The sequence below is a fragment of the Symphalangus syndactylus genome, chromosome 23, assembly GCF_028878055.3.
Source record: "Symphalangus syndactylus isolate Jambi chromosome 23, NHGRI_mSymSyn1-v2.1_pri, whole genome shotgun sequence".
Lineage (NCBI taxonomy): Eukaryota > Metazoa > Chordata > Mammalia > Primates > Hylobatidae > Symphalangus > Symphalangus syndactylus.
Genome location: NC_072445.2, coordinates 55,659,251 through 55,680,644, shown reverse-complemented (window position 1 = coordinate 55,680,644; position 21,394 = coordinate 55,659,251). Strand labels below are relative to the sequence as shown.

Below are 21,394 nucleotides of genomic sequence, written 5' to 3'. Positions count from 1 at the left end.
GGAGAGGGGTGACCTCGGACTACCCTAGGCGCCCGCAGCACGCTCTGTACACAGACGCGAGGCGCTGTCCTGAGGTGACACCGGCTGCACGGCACAAGCAGCAGGCGCCGCCGATCAACTAGTTCGCACCGAGGATTCCTCTTGGTGCGTGGCCCAGTTTTCCTTAGGACGGGCTCCAACCCCTCCCTGACACCGCCCCCCTCACCGCCACGCTCCGAGGCCTTCCCCGGGGAAGCCTCGCGTCCCTCCCCCGCGGCTCCGGGCCGCACGCGCGCGATTCCTCGATTCCACAGGCGGTTCGCGCCGTGGGTGGGGGCGGGGCGCGCGGGGAGGGGGCCGGCGGCCGCCAGGGGAGGGGGGCCGGGGCCCGGGGGGCGGAGGAGGGCCGGCGTGGGGAGTTCCTCGCTCGCGGACCACACGCTCTGCGGGCCAATCCCGAGCCAGCCTCTAGCAGTGTCGCACGCGGGACACGTCCAAGCGTTTGTTGGCACAGCCGGTGAGGGGGAGGGGGCGAGGAGGAGGGAGGGGAGTTGAGTGACAGGCTTTGCGGGGCAGGCTGGGAATTGTAGTTCTCAGCTTCCGTGGCCATAGCCATTTTGTAGTCGGGGGACTACAACTTCCAGAAGATCAAGGGGACCATTCTAAGGTGCCCCGGGAATAGGCGGCTCTCCCCGGGGCCGGGCGTCCTGGGGCACTCCTACCCAGCAGCCCGGCTGCAGGTAGACGCGAAGGCAGTGGCGGGGGCTGGCGTGGGGTGGCCGTGGGGTGAGCGGCAGGCAGGGGAAAGGGGGTGAGGTGGAGCGACGGAGCGTGCCATGCCTTGAGCTAGGGAGCCTCTCTCAATTCCACGCCTGGGTTCGGCGTGGGAGCGACGCCCGAGGGCTTGACTGGGAGGGGTTCGTCGAGGTCGCTCGGGTGTCTGGTTGGCCAGGCTGTGGGGGGTGCCCTGGACTGGGCCAGGGGCGGTCGGCACTGGGCTAAGCGGGCGCCTGGCGGCTGAGCGGTGGGAGTTTTCGGCTGGCGCCTGGCGGGGAATTATCCGAGGAGCCCTAACTTGTATAAAAGCAGAGTCCATTTAAAGTTGGGCTGGATAGCCTCTCTCTCATTGGTTAGGGGGCTTGGAAAAAAGAGACTCGGCGAGCCCTCGCTGTGGTGCTGCCGCCGCCGCCGCCGCCGCCGCCGCTGGAGTTGACTCTTCTGCTCGCACTGCTGCTGCAGCACAAACGTGACTTCCAACATTTTTTATTTATCTTTCCCTTTTCTTTTCCAAGATGTAACTACGGATCAGACACTAAGGACCTTCACGTTTCGCTGATGTAGTTTTTGGAGGAAAAAGGGGGGGGAGTGAAGGGCGTCGGTTTTTTTTTTGTGTGTGTGTGTATGTGTTTCGGGGGAAATTTTCCATTATGAGTGTTTTACTAAAGTGAATTTTTTTTTGTTTGCTTCGTTCGTCTTTGGCTCTTTTTTTTTCCTTCCCAATTTCGGATTTATTTCAAGGCGAATCTGGCTTTGGGGGAAGAGGAAGAAAAGTCGGATTACAAGATCAACCACCACCAACAACAATAAAAACCACCAGGATATTTTTTTGCAAATTTCTGACGGCTTTAAATTCATGAAGCAATTGTCCCCTTTTGCAATCAGCATTTGGATCTCAGAATGAGCAAGGAAAGACCCAAGAGGAATATCATTCAGAAGAAATACGTAAGTGCTCCTAACAACACATCCTTTGACTTGCAGTTTTAAGCAATGGCTGTGAATGTCAAGTTTATAGATAATTCTGCAGCTGAAGGGTTTTAAACACAGCGTCCGATAAGGCTGTTTCTTTCTTTTCTGTGAGAGGGCTTTTCAAGCAAAGTGGTGTCTGCCTAGTTTGGTTGAAAAAACAGACTGGTGTAGAGATACCTCAAGTGAATAAATTGACCTCGAATGACACAACCATAATCTAGTTTTAGATGAAAGGCAAGGGATTTTGGTGGAGCTTGAGGTGGGGGGGTGGCTGCGGTAATGTAACTAAACTGCATTCTCAAGCGGATTTGGCCCCGTATTGCACTTTGCATGCAAATGAGCCTGTGTTATTATTATTAATGTTATTTGGAAAAATCGTGTAACGCATGTGTGTTGGAAGCCCTTTAAGTTGCGATCGAGGGTCCGATTATGGCGATCTTCTCTTTGCACTGGCACATCAAATTTAATGTCTGTGGTCGTTTTGGTTTATCTGGTTTGCAGCATAAACCAGTTGGGAATCATGTTACAGCGAATGCATTTGTTGGGATTGACTTTAATAATGAGGCTGGTTTTGTTTAAAAAATTCGTGGTTTCCAGTTGTAGGGGGAAAGGACACACACTATGGCTAATGTTTTTAAGTGGGTACGTGAATGCATATGTAACTAACTACAAATAATTTCTCCCTGTTAACTGGGCTTCTGAAATTGGGTGATTATTCATAGATTTAAATGGTTTGGAATAGTTACATTTGTCTTGTGCATAGTACAGCTACGTTTTGATTGGCATGGGGAGTGTTTTTGTTTTGTGTGTGGTGGCTTTTTTTTTTAAGTTTGAGGAGAGGGAGGAAAGGGGGACCGAGGGATTAACCAAATATGCACTCGAGTGATCTGTGATTAGCTGCATGCTTTAAATTAAATAACTCATTTTTTTTCAAAAAAGGCCAAATGAACATACCTTAGGAATAATGCAACGTAAGAGGAAAGTTTCATTTAAGTTGGGTAGACAAATTGGTGTTAATATTTTCCCTTTTTGATCATTGTGCTCTGTGTAATGAGAGATCACCTTCGGGGCACTGGTTTTGTAAAAAATATATTTAATGGAAAAGCTGAATGCCTCTTCAAGAGCTAGCTGATCTTATCGAGACACGTCAACTTCAACTATGAAAGAAATGCAAGGTTAAATAATCAAGCCCAACTTAGCTGTTCCATAAAGAATTTAAGAATTAAAATACATCCGCATTGCAGAGGGCTGCAAAGGACTAGTTTAAACTCGGGCTGTAGAAACTGCACGGAGGCAACCTTGCCTCGGAGCGTGGACGCCTTCCCGGGGCACGTCCGTTTCGGATGCAGCCACAAAGCAAATGGGGTAGAACTTGGACGAGAACCGCACCCCGCCTCCCATTCCGGACCTCGTTGAGGTGGATAGCAGTGTGGGGTGGGTTTTCTTTTTTATTGCGGGCGTTCAGCGGATCGTGTCTCCGAGACCGGGCGTCCGGCTGCTAGCCCGTGGCTGGCGGCGACCGCGGGAGGCACGGCACGAGTTAATGCTCCGGGAGCAGAGCCGGTGTTCCCGACGTGCTCGAGCCGGCTGCGAAGGGGACGGCGCGCGGGGGTCGCGGCAGACTGGGCCGGGGCTGGGCGGGCGGGCGCGCGCGCGGCCTATAGGGGGCATACTCCGGGCTCTAGGCGGGCGCGCGAGTCGAGCACCGGGCTACCCGGGCCGGCTCGCAGGCGGGCAGGAGGGCGGGTGGGGCGCGGGGGCGGCGCGGCCTGCGGGGCGCGGAGAGGGGAGAGCGCGCGGGGCGGGGGCGGGGGCGTGGGCGTGCCGGGGAGGGGGCGCGCGGCGCACAGCTGCAGCGGGCGCCCCCCACCGCGCACACGGCCGAGCATGGCGGCGGCGGCGGCCCGGCCGGCTTCCCGCGGCCCTGCCTGCGGGCTCCGACGCAGTCTCGAGAGCAACAGGTTAAGCCGGCGAGACGTCAGCGCGCCCCCTCTCCGCCCCCCGGTTCTTCCCCCGCCGCGCGCCGGCGCCCCAGCCCTTCCTCCCTCCCTCCGCCCCCCGCGGCGCCCAGTTCCCCGACGCGCCCGGCCTAGCTCTGTTGTCATTGTGACGTCACAAAGGGACGGGCTCGGGTGGAACCTTCCCCTCCTCCGTGACGTCAAAAGTCGGGCGGGAGGTTCCAGGCGCGGCGGGGCGGCGGGGGGAGGAGGGAGCGGGGCGGGGGCGGGGGCGGGGGCGGGGGCGGGGGCTGCCGCAGAGCCGGGCTGCGGCGTGGGAGGAGGAAGAGGAGGAAGATGCGCTCGGCCTCTGCCTTCCGCTCCGGAGCGTGGCGCTTCCCACCAGGTGAGGGCCGGGGAGCCCTAGGTCCCCAAAGGAGTGCCACTGGACCCTGTTCTGATGCCACTTGGGAAGCGGGGAGCGGGGAGGAGGCGCCTCCTTTCTGCAGGAATGTTTTCACTTCCTCTGTTCCAGGTCTCCTGATGGTGTTGCATTACTAGCGTGGTACATGTGTCCCCTCTCCAGTGCTTATGTAGAGAAATGAAAGTATTCAGGCAAAGCTGTGCTTTGTTGGAGGACCGCGTTGTGGATTTGGCCACCTTGTCACTTGAAGTCGTGTTAGGGGTGCTTCAGCAGGATGTGGCCGGATGCCTTTCATGATGATGCTGCACAGCAGCAACTGTTGCTCTTTCTGGAAGCTTTGTGGTACTATGGTGGGGGCGGGGGGGCTTTCCTTTGCTGTGCCGGCTCTGTGCCTACTGAGTGTTATTTTGGGGGGCTGGACGAAAGGAAGACTTGTCATTGATAAATGTACTGCGAAGAGCGCAGGACTCCTTTAAGTCTCAAGGTGCTCTGGGCTTAGTTCTTCTGAGCAGGGAAACCAGAGCTGGCGTTCTGTTTTCCTCTTTTGTAAAATGGAAAAATACCTGCCATTGCTACTTAACTAAGTCACTGAAAAGATCATGTGCATGGAAGATGTAAAACAGTATGCCTCTTTATAAGTAAGGTGGCATTATTACTTCAGCTGGTGGAAGGCAGCACGTTTCCCACAATTGGTCTCAAAAGCCCGGGATGCCTGCTGAGTTGCCATTTAGTTTATTACCTTAGCAAAGCAGAGTTGGGGGTGCGATTGTCTATAGTAGGCTTTGGGAGAAATGATTGTTATATTTCATAATAAATGATGTCCTTGAGAAACTCATAAATTGCAATGTAATCCTGTCTTAATTGTGTTGGGCACGACTCCCACTGCAATACCTTAAATAACTGAAAACATTTGCCTTTGAAAGCCCCAATCCCCTTGGACAATAAAAACAGTTGCATGTTTTGCTCTATAGATATTTTCTGCCATTTCCATCATTCCACTGCCTGGTTATTCCTAGGGAGAATAACAGATAGGATACTGGGGCTTCACTATTTGACCTTTGCTTTATAGCAGGTATCAGTTTGAAATAGAAAATCTCTGCCATATGAAGATAGTAATTCATGTAGTTAGCATGAAAACAAATTGCCAGTTTGATTTTCTAGGACAGCTCAAGCAGAATTTGTACCACTAGTCTGTAAGTTTTAAGTGTCTAATTTTCTGATTTGAAAGTGTATGATTTAAAAATTGGAAAAAGTTTTTGTTATAAGCTCCAAAAGGAGTTGCTATAATTACAACTACGTAAAATTACAAAGAAAAAAGTAGGAAGAACACAAAATATATAGTTGGCTGGATTTATGAGGTTTTTTGTTTTAAAACTTATTCATCACAAATTGTTCAGTCACGTTATTTTACAGTTGGTGGGGTGGTGGGGAAATTTGCACGTTATTTTATTGCTGTATTTTTTCTTTCCTGGGACGTTTACGTGGCTTTTCAGTTACTTGTTTCTAGTAGTGTTACTTAGGTGCAGGGCAGTGGCAGTTTAGCTCCTATCACTGTATAGGGACAGTACGGAAGGAAGACACAAGTCCAAAGTGTCACTAAAATTTGAAAGAAAAATTATGTCGACAAGTAATCCAACTTGGTTTATTATCCAGGTTATTATTTTACTGTAGTCTAATAATCTAATTCGTGTGTCCTTGTAGCCACTGGCCCAAATAGACAACTAGAATTATTTGGTACTCGGTAATGCCTGTTTCCTCATAGTGAGTTAAACCAGTCCCTGTTGCTGGGCTGAAGGCTATTGACGCACTTCCAAGTGCCTTGGAAATAACTCCAGTGTTAATATATACCGTACTCCAAAGGTTATTTAAACTTTACTCCTTCAGAACAAGAAAATCTTTTGGAGTATATAACTTATGTCCGTTACCATCAAAATGGAACTTTTTTTTTTTTTTTTCAGGGAAGACACGGGAATGTCATATTAAAAGCATAGTTCGTTAAAACACTTGGTGAAGGCTAACCTAGAGAGCATTTTTTTTTGTTCCTTTGTTTTGAGACAGGGTCTTGCTCAGCCGCCCAGGCTGGAGTGCAGTGGTTCCTCACTGCAACCACCGTCTCCTGGGTTCAAGCGATTCTCCTGTCTCAGCCTCCCGAGTAGGTGGGATTACAGGCACCCACTATCATGCCCGGCTAATTTTTGTATTTTAGTAGAGACGGAGTTTCATTTCACCATATCGGCCCAGCTGGTCTTGAACTCCTGACCTCAGGTGATCTGCCTGCCTCGGCCTCCCAGAGTGCTGGGATTACAGGCGTGAGCCACTGCGCCCAGCCAGCTGAACTTTTTTTTTTTTTTTTTTTTGAGACGGAGTCTCGCACCGTCTCGCTGTGTCCCCCAGATGGGAGTGCAGTGGCGCGATCTCAGATCACTGCAAGCTCCGCCTCCTGGGTTCACGCCATTCTCCTGCCTCAGCCTCCGGAGTAGCTGGGACTACAGGCGCCCGCCAACACGCCCGGCAAATTTTTTGTATTTTTAGTAGAAACGGGGTTTCACTGTGTTAGCCAAGATGGTCTCAATCTCCTGACCTCGTGATCCGCCGGTCTCGGCCTCCCAAAGTGCTGGGATTACAGGCATGAGCCACCGCGCCCAGCCAGCTGAACATTTTTAAGCTAGTGGTTTGCCCTTGCTCATGATGGTGTGAGGACTCACACTCCTGACATTGTCTGAATTCTGGCTGCATTGCTCTAATCATTCTGATGTTACTGGTCCACGTCTCCCCAAGGATTACAGTAGTAGCCGCTCTCCTAACCACCTTTTACCTACCCATCCTACTTGCCCTGTTGGCTGCAGGACCTCCTGACTGATACCCCAGGACAAAGGTCCTGGGCAGCTCTGGGATGTACCTCTGTCCCCTTTGGCTTTCACCCAGAAGTCTTGCTAAGTGTCAGTTGTTTGTTTCCAAATCTGGTTATTCCAGTTGGGCTTATTATTGTAATTACAGTTAAGTATTCTGTCAACCTTGAAATGAGTGTGAAAAAGAGCGTGGTGGCTCATGCCTGTAATCCCAGCACTTTGGGAGGCTGAGGTGGGCGGATCATGAGGTCAGGAGTTCAAGCCCAGCCTGACCAACATGGGGAAACCCCGTCTCTACTAAAAATACAAAAATTACCCGGGTATGGTGGCGCATGCCTGTAATCCCAGCTACTTGGGAGGCTGAGGCAGCAGAATCACTTGAACCCCGGAGGCGGAGGTTGCAGTGAGCTGCTTGAACCTGGGAGGTGGAGGTTGCAGTGAGCTGAGATCGTGCCACTGCGTTCCAGCCTGGGCAACAGAGTGAGACTCCATTTCAAAAAAAAAAAAAAAAAATTTGGGCCAGACATTTATAAGATTTTTGGGGAAATCTGTAAGGACTGTCCACACACATTGCTTTGCAAGTGATTCCCTTTTAAGAACCAAACTTCAGTTATGCCCAGACTTCCCCAACAAGCAAAACAGCATAATGTGGAACAACAGAACGTTCAGAGACTTAAGCTCAGAAAGAAGACCCATGGCTTCATATCAAAAAAATTGTAATTAAAAGTAGATTTGTCTTTGTCAGTTAATATAAAATGTTAGGGAATATCTTTTTTTTTTTTTTTTTAAATTGTTTCTTATCTAACAAACTTGTTTCCATTAACTAACCAACTTCTGGTTCTTGTCATCTCTGATAAGAGTGCTTCCAACTGTGTTTAGCCTTAATCCCCAAATGCTAAACTGGACTCCCTGTCTGCTTCATGCCATGTAACATGTAAAGTGTGGATCAGTTTAAAATAGTCCTACTGTGGTGATTGTATTACTTTTGGAGTTAAAATAATTGTGCCATTCACTGAGTGGCAGGGAGCAGAAAGATTAGTAATTTTGCACCTAATTCATGGAGTTCAGAAGCTTGTATCTTGTAATCTGGCAACTTTAATTATATATTGTTTTACTTGTGAGATACTGTGGAAGGTCTGTTCCATTTTAAATCCTTAAGCCTTACCTGTTAATAAAAATGAAACCAAATGAATCTGTTTTTTCATGTGCTCAATTATCTTTTGTTTTTTTTCTGTCTTCCCGATAACTGTACTCTTTATATCCTGTGACTCCCTAAGACAAGCTTCAATTGCTTTTCCAGGCCCCCAGTCTTTGTTTTTCTGATTCCTTTTGTCTATAAACCTTTTCCATACTTGCCTCACCCTTGCAGGCATCTTTCATTCTAGGAGGTGAGAACTCCATGATGTCTGTCTACATTTTTGTAGAATAAGAGTGAGTGAGATTTTATTCTCATTATCCTTCCAGGTTTTAATCTTTCTTGGGACTTCAGACAATCCTATAACCTTCTGCCAGCTTCAGGTTTTTTTAATAAGGATTTTTTTTTTTTTTTTTTTTTTTGAGATGGAGGAGTCTCTCTCTGTCACCCAGGCTGGAGTGCAGTGCCATGGTCTTGGCTCACTGCAGCCTCTGGCTCCTGGGTTCAAGCGATTCTCCCGCCTCAGCCTCACGAGTAGCTGGGACTACCGGCGTGTGCCACCACACCTGGCTCATTTTTGTATTTTTCATTATGTTGGCCAGGCTGGTATTGAACTCCTGACCTCATGATCTGCCCACCTCAGCCTCCCAAAGTGTTGGGATTACAGGCGTGAGCCACCGTGCCTGGCCAAATAAGGATTTTTAAAATGCAGTTCTGATTCAGAATAAAATTATTAAAAGTGGAGCTGACCTGTCATTTTGCTCTTGGTGGAAGACTCATGTTTCCAGGACTTCCTGTTCCTGTGACTTCTTGCAGGTGGCTTTTGTCTTGCTTGCTCTCTTAGGCTGTAGGAAAGAGCCCACGCAGATTGTTCCAGAGGGCAAAGTATAGGTCATTCCTGAGTGAGCAGCGACTGGCAGCTCGACCACCACTCTGGGTCTCTGGGTTTTTTTTACACTTGTACCACAGTTTGTCTTGCCACAGATTCCACTATTCTAAGGGTGCTGCCCACCTCTCCTGGGGCTCCTTTTTCCATTTGAAGAAATGTCCCAGAAAAGCATGGATTATAGAAAACACCTCCAGATGACGACACAACACCCACTTCTCTTAACGGTATTGTGAAAAGAGGACTCAGTCAATTCTGAAATAACCGCCTACATTGTGAGTTTGTCTGAGAAAAGGGGTTTTTGAGTCCATTTTACAGATGAGAAGTAAGGTGAAAAACCAGTCAGATGGTTAGTTTTCTGAATTCGCTCCCCACTTTTGAGTTCAGAGGACATAGAAGTAAAATGAATGATCAGTGGAGCCCCAAAAAGGGGAGAAGAAAAGGTTGTAAAAGGGACTGCTGGCAGCCTTTGGAGAGGCTTTTTGCTTGAGAAAGTTGGAAGGGCAGTTTTGTCAGAAGTGTCCCCCTCCCCTGCATGTTTGTATTTGTTGTTTTTTGAAGTACCAGTTGGTGGAGCTACCCCCTTATCCCCAGCTGGCTGTCTCCTTGAGTCATCATTGGAAGACTGACATCCCGTGTCCCTTGGGACTGGATGGTTTGTGCTCTTCTAGTTTTACAAATGCTCCCACCACATTCTTGGGTGTATCTGAGGCCCAGCGTGGGCTGCAGTTCTCCAGACTTGCAGGAACTGGTTTGATTTCCCAGGGCTGTTGACTTTTTCTTGTACTTGTATCATTGCCCCTGACTTTGAGTCTTAGGGGACCATGGAGCACTGGGGAAATCATTTGCCCTCAGTCCTCACCAGGGGCTGGGCCATCCATTAAACAAAGGCTGTCCAGATGTGTTAATGAGGCGGTGTGAGTAATGGGAACATTATACATGATTACTTACATAATCATAGGACAGATGCGGGTGTTAGAGAAAGAGGCACCCTACTGGTAGAAGTTCTTGAGAGCTATTCTTGAGAGCTGGTGCTGCCTAAAAGGTCTCAATTGGATTTTAAGTTCTAATTTTGTAAGTCTGTCAAGCTCCACCACCCATGAAGAGGAAGGCTAGTGAACACTGAAATATTATCAGCAGCAGTGTTTATTTACCGTGCTCCTAGAAGGTTAACAAAATACATAGCCACAGGGCCGGGCGCGGTGGCTCACGCCCGTAATCCCAGCACTTTGGAAGGCCGAGGTGGGCGGATCACTTCAGGTCAGGAGTTCGAGACTAGCCTGGCCAACGTGGTGAAACTCTGTCTCTTCTAAAAATGCAAAAAAGTTAGCCAGGTGTGGTGGTGAGCACCTGTAATCCCAGCTACTTGGAAGGCTGAGGCAGGAGAATTACTTGAGGAGGGTGGAGGTTGCAGTGAGGTGAGTGAGACTGTCTCCAAAAAAAAAAAAAAATTACATAACCACAGTTTTGCCCCTCCATACTCCCAGTAAGAGTCTTCCGTCATACACGTTGGTAAACTAGGAATTCTTTTTTTTTTTTTTTTTGAGACGGAGTCTTGCTCTGTCACCCAGGCTGGAGTGCGGTGGCGTGATCTTGGCTCACTGCAAGCTCCGCCTCCTGGGTTCACGCCATTCTCCTGCCTCAGCCTCTCTGAGTAGCTGGGACTACAGGCACCCGCCAACACGTCCGGCTAATTTTTTGTATTTTTAGTAGAGACGGGGTTTCACCGTGGTCTCATCTCCTGACCTCGTGATCCACCCGCCTCAGCCTCCCAAAGTGCTGGGATTACAGGCGTGAGCCACTGCGCCTGGCCCAATTAGGAATTCTTTTTTTTTTTTTTTGAGACGGAGTCTCGCTCTGTTGCCCAGGCTGGAGTGCAGTGGCGCGATCTCGGCTCACTGCAAGCTCCGGCTCCCGGGTTCACGCCATTCTCCTGCCTCAGCCTCCCGAGTAGCTGGGACTACAGGCGCCCGCCAACACACCCGGCTAATTTTTTGTATTTTTAGTAGAGACGGGGTTTCACCGTGTTAGCCAGGATGGTCTCGATCTCCTGACCTCGTGATCCGCCCGCCTCGGCCTCCCAAAGTGCTGGGATTACAGGCTTGAGCCACCGCGCCCGGCCAGGAATTCTTAATAGTAACTTTTTTCGGGGAGGTGAGGAGGAGGAGTGAAAAGGATGGGTTGTGTGACTCTTGTCTACCTGGAGACCTGGTTTACTGGGACAGGAGAATGTGGGAGATCTTTTGACACCCAGTTTATTGATCTCTTTTTTTTTTTTTTGAGACGGAGTTTGGCTCTTATTGCCCAGGCTGGAGTGCAGTGGCACAATCTCAGCTCACCACAACCGCTGCCTCCCAGGTTTAAGCAATGCTCCCGCCTCAGCCTCCCAAGTAGCTTAGATTATAGGCACACACCACCACACCTGGCTAATTTTTGTATTTTTAGTAGAGACGGGGTTTCACCATGTTGGTCAGGCTGATCTGGAACTCCTGACCTCGTGATCCGCCCGCCTCGGCCTCCCAAAGTGCTAGGATTACAGGCGTGAGCCACCGCGCCCGGCCTATTGATCTCTTAAAATCTGGGTGGTTCCGTCTCCATTGTTTCTCAGCCACCATTTTGGTGAGAGCTTGGTCTGAAGTGGTAGTGTATTATCTCTTGGTTCTCTCTCGGTTTCGGCCAGCTGTTAGAGTGTTTGGTGCCTGTGGGGGCAGAAACAGGTGCCAGGAGGAAATGAGAAGGGATTAGGACTGAGCATGTGTTTCTTGCATTTAGTCCTTCTATAGGTTTGCAGAAGGGGGCTGAGTGAATGCTTATTCTGTTAAGCAGCAGACTTGTGTGCTTTGCGTATACGCCTTATTACTGCTACTAAATGGACCTAAGTAATGAAATGCCTCAGATTTGGACAGGCTTGTGAATACATGGGGTACCTCTGCAGTAATGGACAAGGTTGGGAATGTGAGCCTAGTTCAAGTTTGGCCTTGTGTTAAACTGGCTGTGTGACTCCAGGCAGGCTATACAACCTCGCTGAGCTATTTCCTCATCTGGACAACTTATTTCGTGTACTTCACAGGCTTGTTGCTGGGACAGGCAGGGGAATTTTTGATGTGAAAGCACTTTGTAAACTGCATACTGCTGCACAAATGCTCAAGGTATTATTACCCAGTTGGAAATCACCAACCTGGAGACATCAGGCCTGCGGGCGGCCTTCCTAGCTGACTCAGATATAAATGAATCAAATGAATTCTGCACTTTGATTCTTTTTTTTTTTTTTTTTTGAGACGGGGTCTCGCTCTTTCGCCCAGCCCGGAGTGCAGTGGCGCAATCTTGGCTCACTGCAAGCTCCGCCTCCTGGGTTCACGCCATTCTCCTGCCTCAGCCCCCCGAGTAGCTGGGACTACAGGCGCCCACCACTGCGCCCGGCTAATTTTTTGTATTTTTAGTAGAGACGGGGTTTCACCGTGTTAACCAGGATGGTCTCGATCTCCTGACCTCGTGATCCGCCCGCCTCGGCCTCCCAAAGTGCTGGGATTACAGGCGTGAGCCACCGCGCCCGACCTGCACTTTGATTCTTAATAAAGCAAGCTGATAGCAAGTAACAGAAGCACTTTGGGATACAGAACAAGGCTTTATGGATTAGAAGGTGATGTAATCACCTTCCACCTCTGTCCTATATTAGCCCACACTTGAGTCCTAAATACACCTGGATGGTGAATTGGAAAGAGGGATAGATTGAGAATTAAGATTGGAGTGGCACTGAATCTGTGCACGAAGATGTTTAAAGAAGATATAGTCCTTGAAATTAAAAATCTGATTATGATGTGATCGCGATTCTTTAGTGGCTCTCTGGTCCTCAGGATTGAATCTAAACCAACTTTGTTCCCAGCATGGCATAAAAAGCCCTTCTTGATGTACTCTGGGCTTATCCTGCCACCCATCCACTTCACACATCTGGGGCTTCCGCTGAGCCCAGCATTTTGTTCCTCTGCTTGCTTGGTGAATGGATTGCCTGAGGAGCCCACCCTGTTTACCCAGTTTGGCAGAGCCAGGCTCTTTCTCCCTGTTGGCTGGTCTCCTCACACTTTATTTGTAGGTGCTGGAGTTACTTGCTTACATGTCTCTCACCCTATTAACCCCACAAGACTAGGGGCTGAATTTATGTCATTGTAGGTCAATGTTAATGTCTAATATATAGTATACATTCTAGGAATATTTGAGTTCAAGTTTGGTGGAGTATTTCGAGTATTACTTAGTAGTTAAGATAGACTTAACTGATCACAATTTTGGATGCTATAATTTTATATTTGAGAATTCTTGAGGTTTCTAGTACTGTTGTTAAGTGACCTGCTTGTGGTCGCATATTTTATCAGACACAGCTGGGGCATGAAATCCAGGCCCTGATACAGTAGAAGGCCTTCTCTGTTACTGCCTTTGGAAATACTTTTCTTTTCAGGGGGATTTTCAGTTATCCATGGTAACTGCAGTAATTGATTCATTTTCATGGAAAAATAAAATCCACGTGTAATCCCCGTACCTAATTAAGCCAATAGCATTTTACTGTTGTGCAGATGGCCTTTTTTGCTTAATAAGAAGTGATTCAAATCAGACAAGTACTCAAAAGATAGAAATCATTGAAATCACATACTGAACATTCCTCCACTTGTACATACAGTTTTATATATATGGGCCATGCTCTTTTTTTTTTTTTTTTTTCCGAGACGGAGTCTCGCTCTGTCACCCAGGTTGGAGTGCAGTGGCGCAATCTCGGCTCACTGCAAACTCCGCCTCCCGGGTTCACGCCATTCTCCTGCCTCAGCCTCTCTGAGTAGCTGGGACTTCAGGCGCCCGCCACCATGCCTGGCTAATTTTTTGTATTTTTACTAGAGACGGGGTTTCACCGTGGTCTCGATCTCCTGACCCCGTGATCCGCCCGCCTCGGCCTCCCAAAGTGCTGGGATTACAAGCGTGAGCCACCGCGCCCGGCTATATGGGCCATACTCTTTAAGTGCTGTATTTTTGTTACCTCCTGTTTGCATTTATAACTTGTCATGGTAATCAAAGACAGTGATTTTTAATGGCTTCAAGGCCGTTGGTTGATAGTTACCACCATTTTCTTGACTCATCTCTTCGGGATGGGTTTTTCACAGATTTGGGGCTGTTGAACAAAATGATGCATGCAGCCTGCTTTGCATGTGTCTGTTTGCACTCAACTCTAAATTCTTACTGTGAAATTACTGACTCAGAAGTGCCCATATGTACGTTTTGATCTTTCCTACTGCGTTGCTTTCTTGGAGAGAGGCTATAGTAATTTACGGTCCCACAGGTAGTACACCCACTGGTAGGCCAGTGGGTTGGTTTGTTTGTTGGCTTTTAAAAACCAATACAGGCATTTGTAAGAAGTAGTAAAGATGTCAGTTGAGTTTTATTTAAGTTTCTGTTTTCTTCCCATGTCCTCTCTCAGGGCATTTAGAACTAAATGAGATAAGATATGTGAAAGCACTTTGTAAAACAAAATTGCTGTAAGAACACAATGTATTATTAGTCAGAACAGCTCCAGAAGGTAAGGGAAAGGGAGAGCCTTGGGTAATTGTACAATGATGTTCGTTATATGTATGAAATGCTTTTTGTTGTGAGGACATAGAGATACTTAAGTAATAAAGATGACCCACAATCACATTGTTTTCATATGTGATCTCAGCCTTGTTTGTGAGGTGGGCTTTGTATGTTTACAAAGATCCCTTTGGGCTGTGGCTTGGAAGACTGTTCAGTTAAATACAGCTGGCATTTTTTGGTTGCTTACCATGTTCTGACACTGTGTTGGGAGTTTGAAAATATGACATTGCCCTTGTCTGAGGGGCATTTACAGTTTAGTTGGCAGCAGGGATGTGAAACAATGGGAGGAGAACACTGGCTTTGGAGTCAGACTGAAGTTGAGGATCTCTGCTCTGTCATCTTGGGTAGATCACTTCACCTCTCCAGGTCTCAGTTGCTTCATCTTTGAAAGGGGGAGAATTGTGCCTTCATTATTGGCCTCTCAAGGTCATTTTGTGGGAGGCTGAATCAAATGATAAGTGTGAAGTGCTTTGTGAACTGTGACTATAGCCGGGTGCGGTGTCTCACACCTGTAATCCCAGCACTTTGGGAGGCGAAGGCGGGCTGATCACAAGGTCAGGAGTTTGAGGCCAGCCTAACATGGTGAAAACCTGTCTCTACTGAAAATACAAAAATTAGCCAGGTGTGGTAGCGAGTGCCTGTAATCCCAGCTACTTGGGAGGCTGAGGCAGGAGAATTGCTTGAACCCAGGAGGCAGAGGTTGCAGTGATTGCGCCACTGCACTCCAGCCTGGGCAACAGAGTAAGATCCTGTCTCAAAACAAAACAACAGAACACCCACTGTGACTATTTAGACCATGTTATTATAAGTCTTACAGATTCTTGTGGCTGTAATTCTCCAAGTGCAAGATTGAAGAGGAAACTGTTTCTGGGTCATCTATGCTGATTATAGTATATCCTAGTTGTTGGAGGAAGAGGATAGAAATTCAGATAATAAGGGTGCTTAGCACCTTTCCTTCTCACCAAGGCTTGGTTTTTCTTCTTAACTTATGGAAAAACGCAGTGTGAGTCTCTTTACACCCAGACATATTTTTGGATTGATGGGATTTTTATCTTCCCTCTGCCTTCCCTGGTTTGTGAGGATGAGGGTAGTGTTCAGAGCATGACTAAGAAGCAGCATTGCTTTTTTGCATACTTTTGAATGAACTACTTTGCCTGCCTTTTATTCTCCAGGCAAGATGTACCCTTAGAGATGAGGTGGAACCTAACACTTGGTTTTACCTAAATTGCCTCCTTTTCCATTCTTACACTGCCCAGAGCACTAAAGTTCTGTTTGTTCTATTTTCAGCTTGTAATAATGTCTTGATGTTGGAGGATGAAAGAGCTGATGTGAATGGAAGGCATTTAATAAGGAGTCATGGTCTGGAGCCCCAGTCAAATTGGTAGCACATGGTTTTCATCTGCCTTGAAGGGCTTGGTTGCGTGGTCTTGCCTTCCCAGAGCTGTGACACCACCAGGCTGGGCCCTATACACAATGCCACGTCTCCTTCTCAAACTGATGATTTGGAGTGGCAAATGCCACTGGCTTTGAGAGATGCCAAAAGAATGGTGGACTTGGCTTCTTAATCTTTTGAAGATCATAAAATGTTTGCTGGGGCTCGCTCATCTGCACTTAGGACAGGGGTTAGATGGGTGTGTTGGGGAGATGAGGTTATTTTAGTGGGGTTTTGTTTAACATTCGGTTTTAACCACTGTTCAGCCTTCTCACTGGGACTCCTAGCTGGTTACATTTTTTTGAGGGGGGTTAATTTTATATATTTATGTATTTATGCCCCTCATTCTAAAAAAGGATTTAAAGCCACGATGAGCTGTCATTCCAGGAGCAAATAATTTTTACTTAGATCTGACTCAAGTTCACTTTCCAAATGCAAAAAAGGGACAGTCAGATTAAAATATGGACAGCAGAGTAGTTGTTCTTTCATCTCAATGCAGCAGTGTTTGGGCCTGGCAGTGTTTTTTGTTTTTGGTTTGAAGTCTTGACCTAAAACTAATTAAAGGCAAGTTTTGCTAAATAGTATTGGTATTGACACTCTGACAGAACTTGTAATCTGAAAGAATTTTAAAGATGCATGAAAGTAATCCCCAGTGATGATTACATCTTCGAGTGGCAGAGATCAGATTTATATTTAAATACCAATGCAGTTTATCACTTTTTTCCACAGTGCAGGGGGCCAGGGAGCGTCTGGATTTAATAGTGAACTGAACTTGACGTACTTTGAGGGGAGCGATTGGTGGGTGTTACTGCATGATTCAGTGTTCTGTGTCTTTAAAAATGTTTTGAAATACTCATTCTGTATTGTAATCCTCAAAACTACTTTTAGGGTTCCAAACCATTGTGGTTTAAACTTAGCTGGAATCTAAAAGGTGGCTGACAGAGGGAAAGGAAACCTCCTTTAAATAAAGAACATATTTGGCTTGCCTAAGTGTCCCAGAGTCTGGACTCTGGGCATATCTAAGCCATGGGCCAAGTCTCATAGTTGAAGAGGTCGGGAAATACTTGTTTCAAATATAAACACCAGCTCAATATAAACACCATCAATTAGTTCTGCAGAAACTCCTGGTACAAATAAGAACTTGCAAAGCTTCATGTTCAATGGAGTTCTTGTCTGGATGAGATAAGGAGTGCAATACTGCACACTCTTCTGTACTTGTGATAAATCAAAACTCTAATGATGCTATTAAAATGGGTTTTCTTTTGGCCCTGGTAAGCTGGAGAGCATTGGGATGTGGGGAGGATAGATTTCACTTGGAAATATCTGAAGCTAAAAAGTGGTGGCTTTTTCTTCTTTCTTCTAAATGTACTCCTTGCTCTAATTAAGCGATGTGATTGCTGTCCCAACACTGACATACCCCAGGATGAAACACATTTTCTACTCAAGTAGCCTTTTTTTCCCTTGCCTTCTTCCATGAGACTTGCTGAAATTGTCATGTTATTTCTTTCCAGAATTTATTGGAGCATTAGGCAAAAGCCCCTTGGGAGTATAAATAATGATGATTATAAAGAACAGTCAGTTTACCAAGGAAAGCCATTATCTTTGACTTGCAAAGCTTTTACAGCCAAACATTGTTTGCTTACAGTTCTTTAATACAAATGAAGACCTTAATGGTAAGAAGAGTCCTATTACTACTCCCTTTGTACATGGAGGTCATCCCAATAAAGAAAGGACGATGTCACTTTGCTCAGGCATTAACAGCTTGTTTTTCAGGACAGGCATTATATACGGTCTATGAAGGCCTTGGATGGTGTTTTTTCTTCTTTTTTTTTTTTTTTTTTGAGACAGAGTCTTGCTCTGTGGCCTGGGCTGGAGTGCAGTGGCGCTATCTTGGCTCAGTGCAACAACCTTTGCCTCCCAGGTTCAAGCGGTTCTCCTGCCGCAGCCTCCTGAGTAGCTGGGACCACAGGCGTGCGCCACAACGCCCACCTAAATTTTGTATTTTTTGTAGAGACGGGGTTTCACCACATTAGTTCACCAGGATGGTCTCCATCTCTTGACCTCGTGATCTGCCCGCCTCGGCCTCCCAAAGTGCTGGGATTACAGGCGTGAGCCACTGCGCCCGGCCTGGTGTTTTCTCTTCTAAGGAATGTGGTTTCTGCCATCAACAGCAAGTAATCCTCCTTGCTGAGTGTTAAAAGATTTCTAAAGTTGATAAGGAATACTGAATTTACTTTTGGACTCCCTACTACGTCCTACTGTATATTGTATACCTTATATACAAATTCAGGGATTTTTTTTTTTTTTTTTTTTTTTTTTGAGATGGTGCCTCGCTTTGTCACTCAGGCTGTAGTGCAGTGGCGCAATCTTGGCTCACTACGACCTCCACCTGCCTGGTTCAAGCAGTTCTGCCTCAGCCTCCCAAGTAGCTGGGACTACAGGCACGTGCCACCATGCCTGGCTAATTTTTTTTTTTTTTTTTTGAGACGGAGTCTCGTTCTGTCGCCCAGGCTGGAGTGCAGTGGCACCATCTCGGTTCACTGCAAGCTCCGCCTCCCGGGTTCACGCCATTCTCCTGCCTCAGCCTCTCCTAGTAGCTGGGACTACAGGCGCCCGCCACCACGCCCGGCTAATTTTTTTTTTGTATTTTTAGTAGAGACGGGGTTTCACCGTGGTCTCGATCTCCTGACCTCGTGATCCGCCCGCCTCGGCCTCCCAAAGTGCTGGGATTACAAGCGTGAGCCACCGCGCCTGGCCTGCCTGGCTAATTTTTTGTATTTTTAGTAGAGGCGGGGTTTCACCATGCAGGTCAGGCTGGTTTCGAACTCCTGACCTCGTGATCCGCCCACCTTGGCCTCCCAAAGTGCTGGGATTACAGGCGTGAGCCACCGTGCCCGACTTGACTTTGGTTTTGACTTTGTCTGAGTAGGCACTGACATGGAAAAGGTATGTATAAATGAAGAATCTCATGCTTTTTTTTTTTTTTTTGCCTGTGAATTTTCTTAAAATTTTTATAGAGGTGGGGTTTTGCTGTGTTTCTTCGGTGGGTCTTAAACTCCTGGCCTCAAGTGATCTTCACCCCAGTTCTTCCAGCCTCTGACACCTACGAATCATTTTCCGTCTTTGTGGATTTGCTTATTCTGGATATTCCATATGAATGGAATCATATAATATGTGGACTTTGTGCCTTGTGTCTTTTAAAATTATGTTTCTAAAATTCATGCTGGAGTGTGTATCAGTACTTCATTCCTTTTTGTGGCTGAATAACATTCCATTGTGTGGATGTATCATGCTTTGTGTATCCAGCCATCAGCTGATGGACATTTGAGTTGTTTCTATGGTTTGGCTTTTTTTTTTTCGAGATAGAGTCTCATTCTGTAGCCCAGGCTGGAGTGCAGTGGCGCGATCTTGGCTCACTGCAACCTCCACTTCCGGGTCCCTGTTCAAGCAATTCTCTTGCCTCAGCCTTCCAAGTAGCTGGGATTACAGGCGTGCGCCCCCACGCCCGGCTAATTTTTGTATTTTTAGTAGAGACAGGGTTTCACCACGTTGGCCAGGCTAGTCTTGAGCTCTTTATCTCGTGATCCACCCGCCTTGGCCTCCCACAGTGCTGTGATTTACAGGCGTGAGCCACCGTGCCTGGCCCGTTTGGCTATTTTGAACAATGCTGCGGTGAACGTTTGTGTGAAGGTTTTTGTGTGGATTTGTTTGCATTTCTCTTGGAATACCTTGTTAGAAAAGCATGCATATACATATTACTACTAAATTTATTTTCTGTCGTTAAGCTGTGTTTCAGTTCATGCCTCTGAACTGATGTGCTCTGTTCAGCAGAGTCCTATGCTGTGCCCTCCTCTTCTGGGGCTCTAGCTTGCCCTTTTGGGTGTGTGTGTGTGTGTGTGTGTGTGTGTGTGTGTGTGTGTGTGTGGTAGGGGTCCTCATTTTCCTTACTGCCTGTCACTCTCCATGTCACTGTGGGTGGCCAAGAGTGGTCTCATTTCCTCTACCCCTTTGCAAACCGTAAACATTGGTCACACGTGCTTGTGCTGGAATCATATGCTCCAGTGGCTTGATGGTGGGACTTCAAATTTCCTGCATTACCTTAGGTTTTGACTTTCTTGTGGTTACCTCTGTCAACATTCTTTGGCAGAGGACTATGGGGAGTAGAATGACCTAGAAATTATCCCTGATTTTCTTGCTCCTTCCAAGCCTGCTGAACCAAAAATGGTTTTTATTTTTCTTTGAAAAACTACTCTTCATAATGAACTCCATTAAGAAATAGGAGTTCTTCAAAGGAGGAGGGATGTTACTGTATTCTCTTGAGTTCTCTGACTTTACTAGATTTATTTTCCCTAAGTTGGTGTGAAATTGTTGAGATTGGTCCTTATTAGAGTCAGACAATTTTTTTTTTTTTTTTTTTTTTTTTGAGACAGTCTTGCTCTGTCGTCCAGGCTGGAGTGCAGTGGTGCGATCTCCGCTCATTGCAACTTCTGCCTTCCGGGTTCAAGTGATTCTCCTGCCTCAGCCTCCAGAGTAGCCAGGATTACAAGCACCTGCCACCATGCCTGGCTAATTTTTGTATTTTTAGTAGAGACAGGGTTTCACCATGTTGTCCAGGCTGGTCTCGAACTCCTGACCTCAGGTGATCTGCCTGCCTCGGCCTCCCAAAATGCTGGGATTACAGGTGTGAGCCACCGTGCCTGGCCGGCAATTTTTATTTTTTAGATACAGGGTCTCGCTGTGTTACCCAAACTGGAGTGCCGTGACGTGAACACAGCTCACTGCAGCCTCAACCTCCCTGGGCTCAAGCGATCCTTCTACCTCAGCCTCCGAAGTAGCTGGGACTAGAGCCGCGCTTCACCACGCCTGGCTAATTTAAGGCAATTTTTAATTGTTAGAAAAACTGTAAGGCGACATAAGAGAAGTGGATGGTGGGGACTACAAATGTCACGTGGCCTAGTGGTGTTGAGAAGCATTTTGTGAAGCAGAGAGTGCGTGTTCTGATTCTGTAGGAGCACATGTCTTGGTGTGGGTGGCTTTGCCTTCCTAGAACTTCCTGGTGATAAGAAACCTGTAAACACCAGTGTGTCCGTCAGTATTTGGAATCTTGTTTATTACATAGTGCTCAGGTTCATCGTCAAAAAATTCTTTACTAATGGTATTAATCATGCTTCTCACACTCCAGTTTTTCTGGTATGGCTTTCTGTTCCAAATTGACTCCTGTGCTCAGGTCATTAGTTTGGCTTACTAACAGGAGCCCTGACAGCTATATTCAATATTTTTCTCTGCAGTGGCCAAGTAGCCAAGAATTTACTAGTTTAGATACCCACCTCAGTTTAGAAGGTAGGTGTGAGTTGCGTGTGTGGTGTGTGTGAGAGAGAGAATATCTAAGAAGGAGT

General features: G+C 47.2%; 1 protein-coding gene across 5 annotated transcripts in view; it reads left to right on the top strand.

Annotated features, from left to right (window-relative positions):
- The first annotated feature begins 688 nt into the window (after window positions 1-688).
- JARID2 (jumonji and AT-rich interaction domain containing 2) overlaps window positions 689-21,394 on the top strand; it is a 282,213-nt gene continuing 261,507 nt past the window's right edge. For 2 of the 5 annotated variants that reach the window (XM_055264038.2, XM_055264043.2), the window contains exon 1: window positions 1,094-1,701. In XM_055264038.2, the coding sequence (XP_055120013.2) occupies window positions 1,657-1,701 (45 nt within the window). In that variant the 5' untranslated portion in view covers window positions 1,094-1,656. Of the gene's footprint in view, window positions 720-984; window positions 1,702-3,957; window positions 4,069-21,394 lie in introns of those variants that run through there. The other 3 variants (XM_063632862.1, XM_055264039.2, XM_055264044.2) reach the window with 3 other exon arrangements.